This window comes from Hyalella azteca, unplaced genomic scaffold, assembly GCF_000764305.2.
Source record: "Hyalella azteca isolate HAZT.00-mixed unplaced genomic scaffold, Hazt_2.0.2 contig10335, whole genome shotgun sequence".
Lineage (NCBI taxonomy): Eukaryota > Metazoa > Arthropoda > Malacostraca > Amphipoda > Hyalellidae > Hyalella > Hyalella azteca.
Window position 1 is genome coordinate 560,373 of NW_025940379.1, and position 20,869 is coordinate 581,241.

General features: G+C 38.4%; 1 protein-coding gene across 6 annotated transcripts in view; it reads left to right on the forward strand.

The window, feature by feature from the left end:
• Window positions 1–19,853, forward strand: part of LOC108682364 (cytochrome P450 2L1) — a 38,091-nt gene extending 18,238 nt beyond the window's left edge. For 2 of the 6 annotated variants that reach the window (XM_018171511.1, XM_018171510.1), the window contains 9 exons: window positions 94–227; window positions 658–879; window positions 1,429–1,631; window positions 2,266–2,383; window positions 2,834–2,937; window positions 3,326–3,402; window positions 18,620–18,737; window positions 18,915–19,059; window positions 19,196–19,853. In XM_018171511.1, coding sequence (XP_018027000.1) covers window positions 94–227; window positions 658–879; window positions 1,429–1,631; window positions 2,266–2,383; window positions 2,834–2,937; window positions 3,326–3,402; window positions 18,620–18,737; window positions 18,915–19,059; window positions 19,196–19,380 — 1,306 coding nt within the window. In that variant the 3' untranslated portion in view covers window positions 19,381–19,853. Of the gene's footprint in view, window positions 1–93; window positions 228–657; window positions 880–1,428; window positions 1,632–2,265; window positions 2,384–2,833; window positions 2,938–3,325; window positions 3,403–3,898; window positions 4,014–4,200; window positions 4,346–4,482; window positions 4,964–13,873; window positions 14,048–14,311; window positions 14,412–14,752; window positions 14,887–15,395; window positions 15,618–16,148; window positions 16,352–16,681; window positions 16,800–17,244; window positions 17,349–17,760; window positions 17,838–18,619; window positions 18,738–18,914; window positions 19,060–19,195 lie in introns of those variants that run through there. The other 4 variants (XM_018171514.1, XM_047882404.1, XM_047882403.1 and 1 more) reach the window with 4 other exon arrangements.
• The last annotated feature ends 1,016 nt before the right edge of the window (window positions 19,854–20,869 follow it).

Sequence of the window (20,869 nt, forward strand, 5' to 3'; positions counted from 1 at the left end):
CAATTTCATCCCTGATCGTTTGTATGGTGTAAGGTGAACGAGTAAGTCTCTCCTGCCTCATAGCTGGTCCATTCCGTGATTTCCCTCCGTCAGAACGAAGTGGGGTTCTCACCGCATCGTGGTCGTCACCGACTACAACCTCATCAAGAAGGCGTTCAACCATCCCGACATCCAGCGACGTCCGGCATTCTTCACTTTTGATTTATTCACTTTCTTCAAAAATGCTGGTGCAATCATCACTCAAGAACCAAATTTTATTTATAGAGTGAAGGTTTAAGTCACGAATGTAGCATAAGCGATTCAAGATGAATAGAGATCATTAACTCCAGCTCTGCACCAGACCTCATAGCAATTATGAGCGAGGCTTGAAGCAATACATGATGCTAATCGTGACGGATATTATTTTTACATTTAGAATTTTAATAGATTCTTCAATAATACTCATGATACAGGTAGAAAAATCTTGTGGTTCAATAAGATTCAGTGCACAAGCGTCTTCTCAAATCAAGTCAGACTTGTGCTAACAGAAGCGATTTTAATTCTGCATGATATTTTTTTCAGAAAATAATGCTGCTTGCAAGTAGTGTTTCAAATTGTCTTGGTTGAAAAATAATTGACGAAGCTTAGCAATTAGCCTAATAAATGCTTCTGCTTCAGGCGTAATCAACAGCCATGGTCCTGTATGGACCGAGAACCGGCGATTCATGTTGCGCCACTTGCGTGATCTCGGTATGGGCAAAACAGCGCTCGAGGGCTCCATTCAACAAGAGGCCGAGATGCTGGTGGATCACTTGGATAAAACCTGCGTCGGCAAGCCTGCCGTCATGGATGTCTGCTTCAACTGCGCTGTGGTCAACGTCATCTGGCAAATGCTAGCAAGTAAAATCAATATTCTGGAAATTATCGATCAATAAGAATTAGATAGCTGTTAATATTGCACGTTGGGCTGATTCGATGGGCAATTTTGGGACCAAAGACCTGTTTTTGTACAAGATTTTACGTGAATCATAAATACGGATTTAAATCTAATTTCGATGTGGCAATAGAAAAAAATCAACTGTTATAAAGTACGAAACAAAATCATCTGTTGCAACGCCAAATATCTTTAAATTTTCCATCATATGTATTCATAACTGTATACGGTTTATGCATACTATTCAGTTCTGACCTCACTTTAACAACGTTGGGAAGGAACTGACGTATTTGGAGAGACCAACAGTCAAAGCTGTAGCACCGTCATGGTCTTAATGATCCGAGAAGTGACGTTATAATCTTGCTGTCTTAGACAAGAAGCTACATAATCTAATTTAGAGTTTAAACTATAGTACACATATCATAATCTAATACATAATAATCATACATAATACACAGCAACATGACCTAGATTTATGTTACCGTATTGCATAAAACAAATGTGGTTGATCCCAGGCAAGCGCTACGGGTTGAATGATGAGGTGATGGTGCGGCACTGTACCAGGTTTGAAGAAGAAATGGCCGTCGTAGAGGGTCCGCTTTTCCTTGTCGACGTGTTCCCTTGGCTGGCAAAAGTACTGCCCTCGGTCATATTGAATAAAGTTTTGCAAGCTGAGATCCTCTACAGGAATCGAGATGAAATCTACTTGATGTTCAAAGTAAGTGTCATCAATTATCATATCATGTGTCTCACACAACCATGTTGTAAAAGACAATGTTAAGTTGTTGAAGGTTTGAACGAATTACTGTTTAGATGATAAATTTTTAACCTAGACCACTTAAACATATGACCTATGCTTATCCAAACAGTTGAATTTTACATGCTTGATACTTCCAATCATGACCATGCAGCGAGGAAAGTAGACGTTGATATAGAATATAATAGATTAAAAGTGTCGGCACTGGAAGAAATAGGCCCCTGGCCTGTTGCCGATACATGTACTTTTCATGACTTGATTCACAAGGGATCCGGTCTTTTGAACCCGATATTTCCATAACTGACGATTGTTTGAGATAGCTGCTGGACTTATTACCAGGTCCGTATGGTGCTGAGGATTTCAAGACTGAACATTTATTCCTGTATAGCTTTGTCTAGTCTATTCTTGAAGGCGTTCATACTCGGAGCGTAAACGATGCCATCAGAGAGGCTGTTCCACATGTCGGAGAGTCGCGGCAAATGGACAGTTTTATAGTTTCGTCTGCCTTCCGTTAATGTATTTCCCCGAAATCCGTGGTTACAAATGTATAAAATTAAATTTGCGATTATAACGCGGGATTTTCTCTCACTCCCAGCAAGTTATTGATGATCACATGGCGACCCTTGACCCCAACAACCCTCGTGACGTCATCGACCAGCTGCTGCTGGAGCGTGCCCACAGAGACGTCCCTGAATACCTCACTGCTGAAGATGGTAACGGGAGTAGGGTTCAACTTATACTGTTTTTAAAACTCGAATAATACGAATTCATACAGTACCTTTGAATGATTGCTAAGTTTTGTGAATATTAATTATGAACAGTACTTGTAAACCATGTCCCATGATTGTATTTGACTGGTTGCTATAAACATGATTGAGGAACGCCGCAATTTGTTCTTTTTAGGAAGGAACTATAACATATTGGGTCTCAATACATCTCAATTATTATACGATGACGAATTAATTAACTTGACTCCACAACATGAATGCTTCGTAAATACATATGCAACCACTTAGCCAGCGTCCAATTAATAATAAGCCGAGAGTATTTCGAGACGCTTTCGCACACACTAATTGGCCGCTATTTTCTCAAGCATTCATGGAAACAGTCTAGTGTAGAATAATTCTAACAATAAAACTATTTCATTTGTTTACTGTGAGCAGAATTGGATTTCAAATGCATTATGGGGGACATGTTTTTCGCCGGTTCAGAGACTACCACAACAACTCTTCGATGGATGATACTGTACATGGCCATCAACCCTGAGGTGGAGTTCTCTTCCCAATAAAGTACGCGTAGCGTTCTAATTACACGCATATAGCTGAAGAATACAGTTGGGCCACTAGATATTTGCTAGGATTTGAAGGTGACTAAATTGTCTCGGGTATGGTTCCTTCTTTTAATGTCTAATTCTTAGATTTCGCTTCTCTGAAGTTCAGCAAGATTGTTTTAGGACATTAGGAAAGTTACCTATATTAATTTAATTAAGATATGTGATTGGTTAGATGTTTGGTGACTAACTGGTAAGTTAAGATGATTGATATTAGCTGAAATTCAGTGAGTGAAACACAATGATATTTTACTAATGTTAGATGTATATATATATAGTATTCACTCACATCTATCTATATATGATGATGTCATATTATTTGCAGATTCAAGCTAAAATTCACAAATGTTTGGACCAAGTTGTACCTAAAGATCGTCTGCCATCACTCAACGACAGAAATCAGTGAGAATTAAGGACATTGATGAACTTTTTATTGTGATTGATTCATAAATAAAAACTTTTTGATTTATGTGTCATTATAAGAATATGACCGAGTACTATTGTAGGCGGCGAACTAGTTTGGAGCTAGTCAAGTGATAGCCTCTGATGTGCCTCTATATAATGTAATGATGGACTTCAAGAAAATGTGAGTGTCGGGAGAAATGTTTCGAAGTTCTAATTACGGATGGTCTTCAGGAACTGAGTCTATAACTGCATGCAAACCTTAGACACGGCACTTGCTCTCAGTACCAATACCGAAGACTGATTTTGATCTTTGTTCATAAAGACGTGGCATTCTGATATCAAGTTATGAGTACTTAGTCTTTCAAACGATCACAGCAGCACAAACTTATAATTAAGTCATTTCTTTGCTGATATTGATGTTGCAAGCAGTATTATATACTTTAGATAATCTCATGTGCGTTGATATTTTATTGCATATGTATGCTTCCGGCAGACTGCAGTACGTTGACGCCGTGTTACTGGAGGTCCTGAGAGTGAGTTCACTTGCACCCATTTTGCTGCACGCAACTACAGCTGACGTGACCTACGAGGGCTATGAAATACCCAAGGTAAATTGAATAGTATTCATCAAGCATAATTTTTCATTACCTGCATATCAATACACTTCGGCCTTCGTTCATACTTAACAAATCGAGGAATGCGGTTGATTATTATATAAGTGCTATAGAACAATAAATTAAACGCGAAGAGAACAATGAAGGTGCTCTAAGGTTGACATAATAATTCACGTGACAGGGCACGGTGGTTCTTGGTTGTGCCGAAATGTGCCATCGCGATCCCGCTTATTGGAAGCATCCAGACCAGTTCTATCCGGAACACTTCCTGGACAACGAAGGGAAACTCGACGGGAAAAAAGAAGGATTTATACCTTTCTCAATCGGTAGCTGATTTAGTTTTAATTCTGATTTTTTTTCAATATTGCATGTTTATTATGAATATTTTATTTATAAATTAAGCCGAAAAAATTCCAACGTTTTGCTTAACTGTTACACGGGTTGTCTGGTTGGTTTCTCTCAGGGCGCCGCCAGTGTCTCGGGGAGTCTCTGGCTCGCATGGAGCTCTACCTCTTCTCGACGGCCATTTTGCAGCGCTTCACCATAGAGCCACCGGAGGGCGTCACGCTCTCTACGGAAACTGATCCGTCGCAGATGATGTTTCGTGTACCCAAGCCTTATGAAGTGGTCCTGAAGAGGAGAATGTAGTCCAGACATTGCGTCTCTTCCAGCCGATTTGACTGAAGTTATACTTTTTCATGTCTGCTGCGATTGCGCTATGCGCTGTTCGAAAAACCACAAAAAAATTGTTGGACCGACGTTTTAGTGGCCGGACGTCTTGTGAAATTCGACCTATATATATCCGGTTCGGGTTAACTCCCAACAAAACGGTGAAATGGTTTCATTTCGCGAAACGGCTAACCGTTAAAAACGACGCTTCAACCGTTTTTTCGAGGGAGCGCAGCCGTGCACCACCAATTTTGTGCACCAATAAGCCCTGAATCGAACGCCTATGATCTCTCCGGACATCCACCAATCAGCCGTGAACCACTCTGCTTTTTCTTCCTCCGGCCTCGCATAGAACCTGCCCTGCACCACCAGGCCGCGGATCGAATCTGACTTCCGGGCATCGTTAAATTACGTAATTTTACGTTCACCGCATCTGAGGTTAGGTTTCAGATAGCATAGTTCTGTTCCAAAATTTATCGTCCTTCGACAAGTGACCGTTCGACCGAGGGCTGGTTCTACCCACGGCCTAGATACGGAAAGCTTGAAGTGTTGAAAGTTACGTTCCGGAAGGCAGGAATCATGATGGTCCATTACATCCAGGGCAGTGGTGGTCTTCGGCAGGCGACCCTTTTTCGATCATTGATATACTCTTCAATCCTCGGGCTGGGGAAAACCTGTGGTGCCAATTCAGCTATTTTTCCGCTAGATCTAGCGTATTTTCAACGCATTTGGCGGAAAAAGTGTATGTAAAATGTAGGTAATGCGATCTTTTTAGATACTAACACTTTTTAGCTATACTAACACTGAATGATTTGGCAACACTGGGAAAACAGGTGCGTGATTGAAAGCCTCGAATAGAAATTTAGCAAATCTGTATGAACCTGTAAAGACTCCAATTCATAACTCGCGCTCTCATTTCTTGTTAACGTCCTAATTATTTTTATTAAATCCCCAAGTTCGATGAACTGTTTTTGTTGCTTCATGTCCTTATTAGCTAAAATCCAACTATTTACTTCAATGTTCATTATTAGGCAATAGTAGAATATTAAATCTAAAATATTATCAATTTTGAAAAATGAACAATAAGCGTGTAATTTCTGAATAATAAAAATTCAGCAAACGACAAAATACTTTTAGGTTCTAATAGGGTCATTCAAAAATTGTGAATTCTGTTTAGAGTGCGTAAGCGGGCAACATTAGCCATGCACTATAGGGCGGCTTAGCTTTATTTTCTGGCCAGCTTCGTCGTGCGAACAACTGCTAGTAGTAAGCTGCCATGTTTTCACTACAATTCAATGCTTGCATTGTATAGATAGTTAAAAATTTCGAAGTGTAACTGTCAAAACTGAATAACCGCCTGCTCTCAATATTCTTTCAACATTGTTTTGTTTTGTTGTGTCTTTGCTTTGCTATGTCATGTCTTTATTTTATCGACCATCACCCACACATGTGTTGGTCAACTGCATCCTTCTTCCATCATCAATAAATTTGACTCGGTTCTCAACACGCCTTACTTAACCGTTGACTACATAGTTACCCTAAATAATTGTGAAAGGGGCTGCCGTTTGTAACTTCGAAATCCTATCTCAAACCACTTTAGCACCCTCTTTCCTCAAACCTGATAAAATTAGAGGGACTAGTTTTGCCTCGGCAAAGTGCTTAGGACTTATTAATCCTAATTGTTTATTTGAATGAGTATGTAAACTTTAGGGGTCCATTGGCTTATCCATGGCACAGCGGATGATGGTTCGGGGAGCAGCAGGGAACATGAGTACCGCGAACATCCGACCCACATATTCAAGCCTAAATTCACGTTTTCGTTTTTCATTGAGTAAAATTTTAACAGTACAACCAATGATACCTAAACTTGTCAGCTGATTAGTTGTCTCGTTATTGAGATTACTATCATGCGATCGAGGTTGTCGCTAATAATTTATTTAATTAATGAAGACTGAATTCGTTAAAGGAAAATAGGAATGAGTGTAGCAGTTAATCTGTGGTGATGTCTGAAGAGTAATCGAATTCTGGTATTTGAAATCCGTCAAGTTAGTTGAGTTCATTTTGAGTTTAATTCCAATAATTTTGTTGTCCTCTTTGAAACGTCATCATTTTAGAATATAAAAGTAAATAGAACAATGCTACTTTATTGTGTATGAAATAAAATTTACTTAGCTACTTTGATCTAATTTGCCTTCGATAATTATTGTATACATATTATTATATTAATATTAATATATTAATATTAATATATATTATATATTAATGAAATATTATATCGCAAGATATTGTATATATTGTATGTATGTAAATATACATTTTCTTTGACTCGAATTAATTAATATATTTATTAATATAATAATATATTTATTGAAATATATCGCAATATATTTCAAAAATAGCTTCATTTTCTTTAGCTTTATTTCTTATTTTAATAAAAAATATATCGCAATGAAATACTTATATATATATATATAAATATTATATTATATATGAATATAATATAATATATTTATTATATATATCGCCCCTCTCATAACGAGTTTATTCCTATATAATATCCATATAGGTTTGAGATAGGATTTTGAAGTTACAAACGGCGGCCCCTTTCATAACGGGTTTTCAAAATGTTTCAACAAAATTGATTAGGAGAAATTCATTCAGTTTGCTGTTAAATCCTTGTCAGCTAATATATATTATAATTATATATTAATATTAATATAATATTATTATTATAATATATATATATATATTATACATATGTGAATAATGGTGATGAGCTATCTTAGCCGTAACCTGAGCATTAATATTTTACTGAGGGTAGTTGATGAAAATCCGAGGACTGACGAACGCTGGCTTAACTTCAGTTTAACGCTTGTTGCATAACTAGGTTGTTAACATGTCAAACACTCATTAATTGTTGACAAATATTTTGATTTTATTGAGAAATCAAGACTGTTATCTCACCAACGTGTAAATATATTGGTAGGAAACTTAGTGAAGTGCCATTAGGTCTACGAGCAAATGGCGGCACTTCATATGGTTGATTCGGTGTCATTCAGCACCTGTTTCAAATAACTCTAAAACCTTTAATGATATTAAAGCTTTTTTTTGCACTCCTATATACGGTCTGTAACAGTGCTGTAAAAAAAGAAAGGAGTCATGTTTCAATTAATTGAAGATTAGGAATTTGCCGTTGATTTTTACAGTTTTTACTAATCCAGTGGTTCCAAAATTGTGTTAGGCGTACCACTCGCTATTGGTATGTGAAGGCCTCCTGAGTGGTGACATATGATGTACAGTTATATGTTTCTTACTCCGCAAATATATTCACCAACCACATTAATTCACCACGCAAGAGACAGAAATTCCTCACCTATAGCGGCTTTAGCGGGTTTTCAAAATGTTTCAACAAAATTGATTAGGAGAAACTCATTCAGTTTGGTGTTAAATAATTGTTGAAAAATGCTTCGGAGGCTTTAATGAGCAAGCTTAGAGAATTTTCAATGAAAGGCAAATATGAATTATTCGCTAATATTTTGTGCATACAATGCCAACCACATTATGTTGGCAATGGGCTGTACAATTATCAAAAATACTTATTCATTTTCTTGCGATATATGGGGCAAATTTTTTTCTACTTATATGATTCCAGAGCCAGTTTGACCCTATTCTACCTGAAAATTATTTATAATTAAAAAACCAATGAGACAACTTTTTTAGAATTAACTCCTCAAGTTCTACATATACCTCTTTTTTTCTACATACTGGCTACATATACTGGCTAGCTTACGTAGACTTGCCATAACTCTGACCAGAATTTGGAGATTGTTCGCATCGCGATCTGGGACATTTTCACCATCACCTTAATTGAGGGTCCCAAATTTAAAAAGTTTTCATATTTTGACCTTAAATTTTGCTAAAGTTGGGTTGAAATATGATACAAGTAATGCGTAAAATTACTTATATATTATACAGCTTATGCGTCACATATGGCCAGTTGGGGCTGATTTCCAAAACTCGTAGACAAATGACTAGCAAAAATGACTCGCCTGCAACTCTGATACGTATTTTTTTTACCTGTATTATCTTTTACATTTGAGTTTTGGAGGCCTAGAGGAGTAAGAAGTGCGCCTTTAAAGCAGTATATAGAAAAAAAATATGACTTACGTTCAGCTCGTGACAGAAGCTATCGAACAAGAAATCTTTGTTGGGGGTTTTGCAATATATCTATTTATTTGAAACTATTCATGTAAAAGTTGCCAACTTTTCAAGTGAAGTCTATAGACTGAGAATCCATTTTATTTATCAATAGAAATATTAATTAGGTATTGAATGAAGAAAATTTCGATCATGACGACATTTTGGAAGCATTTGTACACAATACAACTTTTATTGCATAAGATTGTTGAACAACACATGGTGATCGACTCTTGACCCCATTTTGTATAAAAATATACCGTAAAGGAAAATTTTGCATCCCGATGATCGTGAAAAGTGCGACTTTCACCAAGTGTAAAGAGATGGCCTCTTGAAACCCGCTAGTTTCTTGAGCCGCAGCTACAGCAATTTAGTTTATGTGTAGACACGAGATTGTGCGGAGATAACAACTGCAATGCCTGGTTTCACAACTTTGTCCTTTGCATGGTGTCTCGCAGAGATCATGCAAGGCTGATGCATGCTTGTAATCTAGCTAATAATGATGCTATCCGAATAAACTTCTTTAGGCACACTTCCGCTCATATTTCACTCGTGTGATTTTCTGTCATTGATGTAAATTATTATCAACCCATTCAATGCGTTTTTGAGCGTATACAGATTTGAAATTACTGTGCACTCTTGGCGACATGCTCGTTGCTGGATCCGGGACGACCTCATCAACTCTGCAATGGATGATACTTTACATATGGCCATCAATCTTGAGGTAAACATTTATTAAACCCGCAATTTCAACGCAATGCTCAAGATTAAGGATGCTTCACCTCTATATGATATCAGAGGGTATAGGGTGGTATACCTATAATTTCGTTCACCATGCTATAGGTTTTCCGTAGCTCTACTACTATAAGGCAGACAGCCGTCTTAATTTCTAAAGCTGTATTATAACTTGCAATTTATCAACTTTAACAAAATGTTCGGTGAATTTCATACATCAACAAACATTGTAAGGGCGGATTTCGCGTTTTGCTGTTCGTGTTTTCAAATCATGTTCACATTATCTGAACCTAGAATGAATGATACATCGGCGAGATAACGCGAAAAGAATCGGCGACAGGCCACATCAGGCCTACTCTTATCTCAGCGCCAACATCGCTATGTTTTGTTATGATACCCCTGAACAATGTGCACAATTTTCCATCATCATAACGGTTGCAATTAAAAATGTACTTTTTTGCCGCTGTGTACTGATTATAAATAAATTTCGGAAAAACATGTAAAAATTCAGAGCGTTATCTCATTTACAAGTGGAGCTGGAGCGAAGTTATTTTTAGTGAAGGGACCCTATATAAGAGCTTGACAATCTTATTTAATTTCTCGGTGTGTGATCAAAGCCTTAAAAGTCATTTTAAAATCGATTGAACCAGTCTGCATCTCACATGCTCTGGTACCATTTTGATGTTTTGATGTGGTACCATTTTGATCATCCCGATATTCAAGGACGTCCTGCATTCTTTAACCTCGAATAATTTAGTTACCTTAATAAGCTAGAAATGGTCAGAACTCGTAGATTTCTCGCACGTGTTAAGCCTTTGCATGTGATATTGCTTGCAGTCCAAGCAAATGTTCACAAATATTTGGACGACGTGGTTCCCAAATTTCGTCTGCCAACACTATAAGCGACAGAAATCAGTGAGTCCTAAAGAGTTGCACTAACGTCGTGATAAATGTTCAATAAACACAATGTATGTTATTGTTGAATAATACAATCGATAGTTTTTTTAACCTTGTCAATCTTCACTAAATTTTCAAGTCAACCCATTACTCACGTGGCGTATCAAACTAAACTTACAGTTGTCGAAACTCCAGTATGCTTCTAAAATGTGTACCTGTGAATGGACTGTACGACGTATCTCTTTGTTAAACAAAATGGTGGGGACATGAACTTAAAACCTCTGTACGGTTTTAACTTTCAAAATGTCGGTCATACCCTAGACCACTGGCGGTGTTATTTGTACCACATCTGCAACCACCATGTCATAGATAGTATCCTAATAATCATTGGAATTCTTATGGTGAACATCATTCCAATGATTATCATTCTTATTGTGAACATCAACAAATAAACTAAACACTAAATTTGGTGACATCCACATTAAAAATGGTGGAATCATATTTATAGTGATCTATCTAATACTGAAATCATATTTCGATAAAACGATTGAGATTCTTGAACACAGTAATGGGCAGAAAGCGATGTGGAAGTAATCGAAACCAAAATGCTGATGATCTATAAGGCGCAGAAATCAACTTTCATTGCTTGAAACATTTAAAAATAAGTATTAACTTTGCGTCAAACTACAGTACCTTGATGTCATGTTGCTGGAGGTCGTGGGCCTGAGCTCATTTTTTCCTCGCGGTGCGCTGCACGCAACTACCGCTGACGCGTCACCTTCGAGGGTTATACTATACCTAATATCAGTCTAAGTTAATTCCCTGTTTCACTTTCAATTATTAGGAATCTCAGGAAATTCATGCTTATGAATATACTCTCACCAATGTAGGATGGTGAATGCTTCGATAACTCTAGTGCACCGGTGGAGACCTGTAGACTGGAGACAGCAGCATGCAGCTGCCCGGCACTTGAATATCTATTTCTCTTTTGAGGTTGTTATAAGTGTAGTGTTTGAAGATGTTGTGCATTGCTTTCTTTGCTTTTATCCGGGGCAAGTAAGTGACAGGGTTTTTAACTCAGTATATCAATTGCAGCTGCGGATACCATCCTGTTGTGGCTGCAGCGAGACATCATTGGAGTACTACTGTACTCGTTATTGTGATGAGCATCTGAGGGATACGATAGAATATTACGTCCACCTACAAGATAGAATACTGAAGTTCTTGTTTGTAAGACGAGTTCTTATTTGATTAAATGTCGGTTAACGCTTCTTTCACTTCCATTTTCCCCTAAACTCAGAAAAGAAATGCGCATGTATATGCTTATTTATTCTTTGCGGGGATAGAAACGTGGGGATAGAAACTGAATTGACAGATTATATACAAAAACATATATTACGGAAAGAATCAATATCGCTGCAAATTTTCTTAGTAACATGTCTTTGGTGCGGCAAGGAAGGTGTGGGAAGATGCGGACAATGTTGTCAGTTACAAATATGAGTTAGCACGAGATAAGGCTTCAAGGCCAGTCGCTAATGGAATCAAATTTCATGGAACTTTTCGTCTGAGCATTGACCATAATTTGCGTGCATTAAATTAATCGCAATTATAGTATTGGGCCAGTAAAAATCTTCTATGGACTGTCAGGGTGATACGGTTATAAAATGAATGTTTATTAATGTGTGATGTAGGCGTGGCTGGAAGGTTGGCGTGGCCTAGCTTGTAGACTGCCACCAAGATGCAGGCGTAGCAGGAAAATTTGCGTCGCCTTGTAGACGTCGACCTTGACTCGAACAACAAGAGCAAGTGCGCAAAGCTTCAGCCGTAGTCGTCCATCGGCGTCCTGTAAGGAAGAAGTGAGAACCTGTAAGGAAGGAGTGAGAAGGAAAAAAGATGTTGCCAAATATTTCCAATGAAAAATTATGGTTCCAATCGGCGATGCAGAGTCCATGGTTCGAGTCAACGTTGAAATATCTCAAGGAACTATAACATCAGACGGATCCAAGTCAGTGTTATTTTTGCTCTTGGAATATGCATGTGGGCTCTACTGTTATAAATCCGTAGCTCCACTTGTCGATCCTCATCACGAGCGTTGTTTCTATTTACTGACGAGAGGAAGCTAATGCCATCGTTGCTTTGTGTTGTACTGGCTTAAATAACACATCAAAAATCGGAGTCCACTGCCCAAATCGATACTACGTGCATCTCACGCAAATGCTTAGGATGAACTTTTTTCTGCTTCCTGATGGCTAGTTTTCATTTTGAGCGATAAGCCATGCTATACATGACCTGAAATGTCTATATTGTATTGACTAAGTCTTCAAAATTAAACAGATCGATTCAAGCATTTTTTAGATTAAGAGACGGATTTTTGATTTAGACGGATTTTATTTAATCAAACGGAGATGAATTTTAATTTATTAATTATCATCAATAAAAAGAGATGGATTTTCATTTATTAAGCAAACTCCAAATATTCTAGATCTAGGGTTTACAAGTGAAGAGTATACTCATGGTTTATACAAGGTCCCGTAAGGATTACTAGAATTTGAGACAAGAACCTACACCAGGGGCCACGGCTATAAGCTAAAAAAACTGCGTTGTAACTTCTCCATGCGACAAAATTTCTTCTCGCTTCGAATCACCGACCTGTGGAACAGCCTCCTCCATTACATCGTTGACGCTCCAAGTATAAATGCGTTGAAGAACAGACTAGGTAGAGCTATGGAGAAATATAATATATGTTTAGACTTGAAATGCCTAGGACCATATCGAACCCGGTGGAGGTCTAGTAGCTATTTGTGTGATGTGGCAAGGTGGCCCAGTGGTTAAAGTTCAGAGTACCAAGATTGACGCACTAGAGAGTAGAGAGGCGCGGGTTCGATCCCAGCTCTGTGCGCCAGTTTCTGGTCAGAATCGGCAAGGAGGCCGGGCGGTTAAGCACAGCAGAATTGTAGCAGTGCGTTGCGAGTTCGAGGCCTCAAAATGCTGTGTATGTTCTGCGATGTTAAGAATCGGCGACAGGCCTACGGCCTAATAAACGCTGAAACCGCTATTAATATTATAATTATTATTTGCCTATTTCAAACTATCGTCAGTTCGGAAAAGATCCGGTCAAAGGACCTGTTTTTAGATCTCTTGTGGACAAGTCACGAAAAGTAGGAGAATCCGCGACAGGCCACATCAGGTCAATTTTTCATCGCCGACATCACCGTGTTACTTATGTAATGTTATGACTGCTTAAATTTTTATCTTAGTGCTTTTTCTTAGTGTCTTGTGCACGCAAAAGTTTGTTACGAAGTTATTTCAGAGACCGTAATATAATTTAATCATTTAATGTAACATTTCTAGCAGTGTATACGCTCTTTTCTCCTATAGAATTAGGTAATACTGTACTAATGGTAGTAGCAGCTGATAAAAACTGTAAAGAACGTCCGCATTCAGCAACATGTTCCTGGAGATTATACTTTTTCTTGCCCTTCTGGCTCTCCTGACAATTTCTTCAAGGAAGCCGACGCGGATGCCACAAGGTAAGTGAAATATCCTCACACCTATAAAACCAATAGTAATACTATAGAAAATTTTACAGTACATACTAAGAGATTAGTCGACGATCATACAGAGCCATGTTTGAAATTGATTGATGAAATCCATAAATATTTTCTGCAATGCAATGGCTCCTCAATATTTTTATGTTCGTATCATCCAAAGTTAGTATTAGTATCCGATGATCATTCAGTTGTCACTCACAAAAGCAGAGCAATTGGTGTAATTCACGTTAAATCATCTAACAGGAACGTTCGGATGGCCGATTTTAGGAGAGCTGCCGCCACGTTCAATTCACATCACCAAACATCTGAAGAACCTCAAGCAGAAGCGAGGACCCATTTTCACGTGGGTTCTATTTTTTGATAACCGCTTAAAGAGGCCAATCTAATGAAAAAAATCCAATGAAAAGAGGCCAAAATTCCAATGTACTGAAAAACAAAATAACTTTAATTTCCCTCTATTCTTTTACTTAATTTTGCAGCCAAGTGCTCCTAATCCTCAGATAGCATGACGCATGCACGATTGTACATAAGATGAATGCAGATCGTTAGTCTCACTTATGATCTTCACGACTTCAGTGATCAATTTCAACGGCAATAGCATTAAAGGCACCACCGATGTCGGGAACTAACCATGAAGATATGACTTCTCCATTGTAGCTGATGGTTTTAAATGTCGCCCGTCAGAACGAAATGGGGTTCTCATCGAATGGTGGTCGTCACCGACTACCACCTCATCAAGAAGGCGTTCAACCATCCCGATATTCAAGGGCGTCCTGCATTCTTTACCTTTGAATTATTCAGCCACTTCAAAAATGCTGGTAAATTAACTGTGTTTAATCTAAAATAGAGTAGCTTTTTGGGATTCGTTACAGATCAAATTGAACTAGAGTGATTTTATTGACAATATGTTCTTGATAGATGTTGCCGGACTTTAGAACTTTCGTTTTGGCAAAATTATTATGTGAATAAATTTGTTAGAGTGAGCAGTATGTGATATAGAACATATGGCACTTTCAACGATCTTACTGCCATGATCACTATAATGATCATGCATGCAGCTGATATATGAATACAATGTAACCAACTATCCATCGTAATATTTACATTCATGAAAATTTTCTTCCAACAATTTTTGCTTAAAAAAAAACAGTTTTTTTCCGTCGAAACAAAAACCTGGGTTTTTTTATTTTAAAAATTAATCAGATTTATAAATAGAGCTGTTGAATTCAACTATTCAGTGAAGAAGAATTTAGAGGTCAACCAAATTTTTGATATTGTGTGCTATTGATAGCTTTTCAACTCATACCGGTCAATGTTTATGTTTCAGGTTTAGTCAGCAGCCATGGTTCAGTGTGGACCGAGAACCGGCTGTTCATGTTGCGCCACTTGCGTGATCTCGGCATGGGCAAAACAGCTCTCGAGGACTCCATTCAACAAGAGGCCGAGATGCTGGTGGATCACTTGGATAAAACCTGCGTCGGCAAGCCGGCCGTCATGGATCACTCCATCAACTGTGCTGTGGTCAACGTCATCTGGCAAATGCTCGCAAGTAAAATCAATATTCAGGAAATTATCGATCAATTAGAATAAGAAAGCTGTTAATATTGCACGATGTGGGCTAATTCGATGGGCAATTTTGGCTCTCAAGTCTCATTTCTTACAAGATTCGATGTGAATCATTAATTGGGATTGAAATCGAATTTCGATATCGCAATAAACAGAAATCAACTGTTGTAAAGTACGAAACAAAATCATCTTTTGTATCGCCAAATAATTTTACAATTTCCTTCGTACATGTATTGAACACTGTATACGGTTTAGGAAGACTATTCAGTGCTTACCTCACTTGAACAACGTTCGGAAGGGAAATGACGTGTTTGGAGAGAAGAACAGTTATAGCTGTAGCACCGTCATGGTCTTAATCGGAGAAGTGACACAGTCATAGTCTTAGACAAAAAGCTACATGATATAATTTTGAGTTTAAAACATAGTACACATAACATAATCTAATACATAATATACAGCAACACAATCTAGATATATGTTATTGTGTTTTATAAACAAATGTGGTTGATTCCAGGCAAGCGCTACGGGTTGAATGATGAGGTGATGGTGCGGTGTAGTACCAGGTTTGAAGAAGAATTGGCCATTTGCCAGGGTCCAATGTTCCTTGTCAACGTGTTCCCTTGGCTGGCAAAACTACTGCCTTCCATCATATTGAATAAAGTTTTGCAAGCTGAGATCCTCTACAGGAATCGAGATGAAATCCACTTGATGTTCCAAGTGAGTGTTATCAATAATCATATCACGTGTCTCACTAAACGATGTTGTTAAATACAATGTCGACCTTTTGAAGGTTTGTACGAATTACTATTTAGATGATAAATTATTAAGTTAGACCACTGAAACTTAAGACCTATGCTTACCCAAGCAGATGGCATATCAAATGGTTGATACTTGTAATCATGGCCACGCAGAGAGGAAAGTTACAACAAATACTCTACAGTCCTAGTTTCGTCTGCCTTTCTTTAATGTATTTCCCAAAAATTTACGGTTACAAATTTATAATACACAATTTTCATTGATAACGTGGGATTTTCCCTCGCTCCGCAGCAAGTTATTGACGATCACATGGCGACCCTTGACCCCAACAACCCTCGTGACGTCATCGACCAGCTGCTGCTGGAGCGCGCCCACAGAGACGCCCCGGACTACCTAACTCCGGAAGACGGTAGCGGTTCAACTTATATTGTTTTTAAAACTCGAATAATACGAATGCATACAGGACCTTTGATTGATTGCTAGATTTTGTAAATATTAATTGTTAATTGTGCTTGTAAACTATGTCCAATGATTGTATGTGACTGGTTGCTAAAAACATGAGTGAGGAACGACGCACTTTGTTCTTCTGAGGATAGAACTATAAAATCTTGTGTCTCAATACATCTCTGTTTTTATACGATGACAAATTAATTAACTTAATTCCAAACCATGAAGGCATCATAAATACATATGCAACCTCTTAACCAGCATCCTATTCATAATAATCAACCGAATGTATTTCGATATTCTTTCGCGCACACTCATCAGTCGCTATTTTCTCAGGCATTCATGGAAACTGTATTCTGTGAAACAATTACAACAATAAAACTATTTCATTCGTTTATTGTCAGCAGAATTGGATTTCAAAAGCCTTATGGGGGACATGTTTTTTGCCGGTTCAGAAACTACCACAACAACTCTTCGATGGATGATACTTTACATGGCCATCAACACTGAGGTGGAGTTTTCTTTCCAATTAAGTACGCGTAGCGTCCTAAGTACACAGAGCGGAAAAATAAAGCTGTGCCAATAGATATTTGCTGGGATTTGAAGCTGACGTAATTGGCTCGGGCATGGTTCCTCCATTTGGTTTCTAATTCTTACATTTCAATTCTCCGGGAGTTCAGCATGATTGTTTTAGGACATTAGGAAAGTTTTCTATATAATTAAACTAAGGATTATGACGGTAACATGTTTAGTGAATAACTGGCAAGTTATCATGATTGATATTAACTGAAATTTACTGAGTGAATGGCCCTCCACCATTGGAGTGATATAAAGATATATATATATATATATATTAAATATATACTATACATAGCATGTGTACTCACATCTATCTATATATGAAGATGTTATATTTTTTGCAGATTCAAGCTAAAGTTCACAAATGTCTGGACGAAGTTGTACCTAAAGACCGTCTGCCATCACTGAACGAGAGAAATCAGTGAGAATTAAGGACCTTCAGGAGCTTTTTATTGTGGTTGATGCAAAGTAGTTTTGATTTATATACATATATTCCCCTCAAGGGGGAGTTCTGACGTGTGTCTGTGCTCGTCTTTTCACCTGTCCCTCTTTATCACTTCGTCTCTTTGAGATGCTAACGCTGCTTCAGCCAGCTTCAGCGGGCTGAACATCAGAGACCTTCCACCCCTTGTGGGCGACGATTAATTTGAGATTTATGAATAATTGAGACCTTCCGCCTCGCTGGCGATGTTATATTATGACCTTCGGTACGAAATAGCTTGATAGCTGAAACGCTGGTAAACCATTATACCACTACAGTACTACTACTACTACTTTGATTTATCTATCATTATAAGAACAAGACCTATAGTACTTTTGTAGGCGGAGAACTAGTTTGGAGCTAGTCGAGTGATAGCCTCTAATGTAATGATGGACTTCAAGAAAATGTGAGTGGCGGTAGAAATGTTTCGAAGTTCTAATTACGGATGGTCTTCAGGAGCCGAGTTTATAATTGTATGCAAACCTTGGACACGAAACTTTGCTCTCAGTACCGATACTAAAGACTTTTTTTGCGCTTTGTTTGAGAAGACGTGGCATTCTGATATCAGTAGTGAGTACATATAATCTATTAAACTATCACATCATGCACAAACTTATGAACAAGTCATTCCGTGGCTAATATTTATTTTTGGAAGCACCATTATATAATTTTACTTATCTTATGAGCGCTAATAGTTTATTACATCTGTATGCTTCCGGCAGACTGCAGTACGTTGACGCCGTGCTGTTGGAGGTCATGAGAGTGAGTTCACTCGCACCCATCAGTTTACTACACGCAACTACCGAGGGCGTTACTTTTGAAGGTTATGACATACCCAAGGTAAATTTAGTAGAATTCCCCAAATATTATTATTCATCGCCTGGATATCAGTACGCTAATGCTTTTGTTTGAAGTTCACAAATCGAGGAATGCGGTTGATTATAACATTAGTGCTATAAAGCAATAAAATAAATGCGAAGAGAAGAATGATGGTCGACATAATAATTCACGTGGCAGGGCACGGTGGTTCTCGCTTGTGCCGAAATGTGCCATCGTGATCCGGCTTATTGGAAGCATCCTGACAAGTTCTATCCGGAACACTTCCTCGACGACGAAGGGAAACTGGACGGGAAAAAAGAAGGATTTCTGCCTTTCTCAATCGGTAGCTGATTTAGTTCTAAGTCAAATTTATTTTCCAATATTGTTAGTTCATTATTAACATTCTATACATTAATTCGGTCAAAAAAGTTCCTAACATGCTTTGCTGTTACACGGGCTGTCTGGTTGATTTATCTCAGGACGGCGCCAGTGTCTCGGGGAGTCTCTGGCTCGCATGGAGCTCTACCTCTTCTCGACGGCCATCTTGCAGCGCTTCACCATAGAGCCGCCGGAGGGCGTCACGCTCTCGACGGAAACAGATCCGTCTCAAATTGTAACTAACGTACCACTGCCTTATAAAGTCATCTTGAAAAGAAGAATTTAGCGTCGAGTTTTGGTCTGACGCTGTCGACTTGACCGAAGTAACCGACACGGTCAGTTCGCGAGTTGCTGGACTGGCTATGAGGCATTACTCCGTCATATTGGTTCGATGCAACTACATGTAGGTTTTCTTTTGCAAATCAAGTAGCTCACCATGTTTAATTCATTTGTGTAAATATTCTAAAAAGCAGAATGGCCCAGTGGTTACGGTTCACAGTACCATGATTTGAAGGTTGATTTGCGGGTTCGAAACCCCAGCAAGCAAGCTGCAACAGATCTTTGATTTCTAGAATCGGTGACAGGCTAGGTTTAGCCCAGTGTTTCCCAAACTTTTGTTTGCAGGCTGGGCCCTCATGGCTCCCCAGTGAATTCCAAGCACCCTGTCACAGACATATAATATTCACATAGCGAAAGAAAACACAATAAGCCAGTTTTTAATATTTTAAAAAATTTACACTAGAAACCCAGGAGAGGTTAAAAAAACAGATCTGGGTGGAGAAACCCATCGCTGGGAGCCGTGTGCTGCATGTGTTGTGTAAAAAATCGTCAAACGTTCGAACTTCCGACTGCCGCCCCTCTACCCGCTTCTTCCTCACCCAGATCTCTTCACCACCCTTCTTCCGCCCCCAGATCTTTCCACCACCCCCAGGGTCATTGATCTTTCCACCACCAACCCATGACAAGGTCGTTGACATCTTTAAACAATGAATATATGTCTTAATTCATTTTTTAAAGATGTCAATGACCTTGTCATGGGTTTTAACCGCAAGTTTTTCAAATCTCTTCTTGAATTATCTGTGCTAAACTAAATTTTTGTATTTGCTGGCAAGTTTTGCAGACAAATTGACAGTTTGGGCATGGGGCTTCCACTCGGCCCTACCTTTGCCAATATATTCATGTGTTTTCACGAGGCTACATGGTTGGCCAATTGTCTTCTGGATTTTAAGCCAGTTTTCTATAACCGATATGTTGATGAACCTTTTTTATTTTTAAGCATCCATCTTATGTGGGCCTTTTCTTTGACTATCTTAATCTCCAACATAAGTGTATCAAATTCACCATGGAGCTTGAATCAAATAATAACTTGTCTTTCCTTGATTGCAAAGTTACCAAATCTGATGGCCGTTTCCAAACTTCTGTTTTTAGAAAATCGACCTTTACCGGCTTAAGCACCAGCTTTTTTAGCTTTTGTTCCTTTCGTTTCAAATTAATTGGGATCCAAACATTGATAAGCCGCGGCTTTCGCATTTTCTCTACTTTTCTAACCATGCACTCTGAATTTGAATTGTTGCGCAATATCTTTTCGCAAAATGGCTTTCCATCGCACCTGGTGCTTACCCAAATTAAAAAGTTCATGTCCAAGCAATGTGCTGCAGTTGTTGCCAAGTGTGAAAATAGGAAAGTTGTTGACTATTCTTTTCCTCACTTTGGCCCCGCATCTGAGACTATGTCAAAGGAATTAAAAATATTATTTGCTAAATATCTTTCGGAAG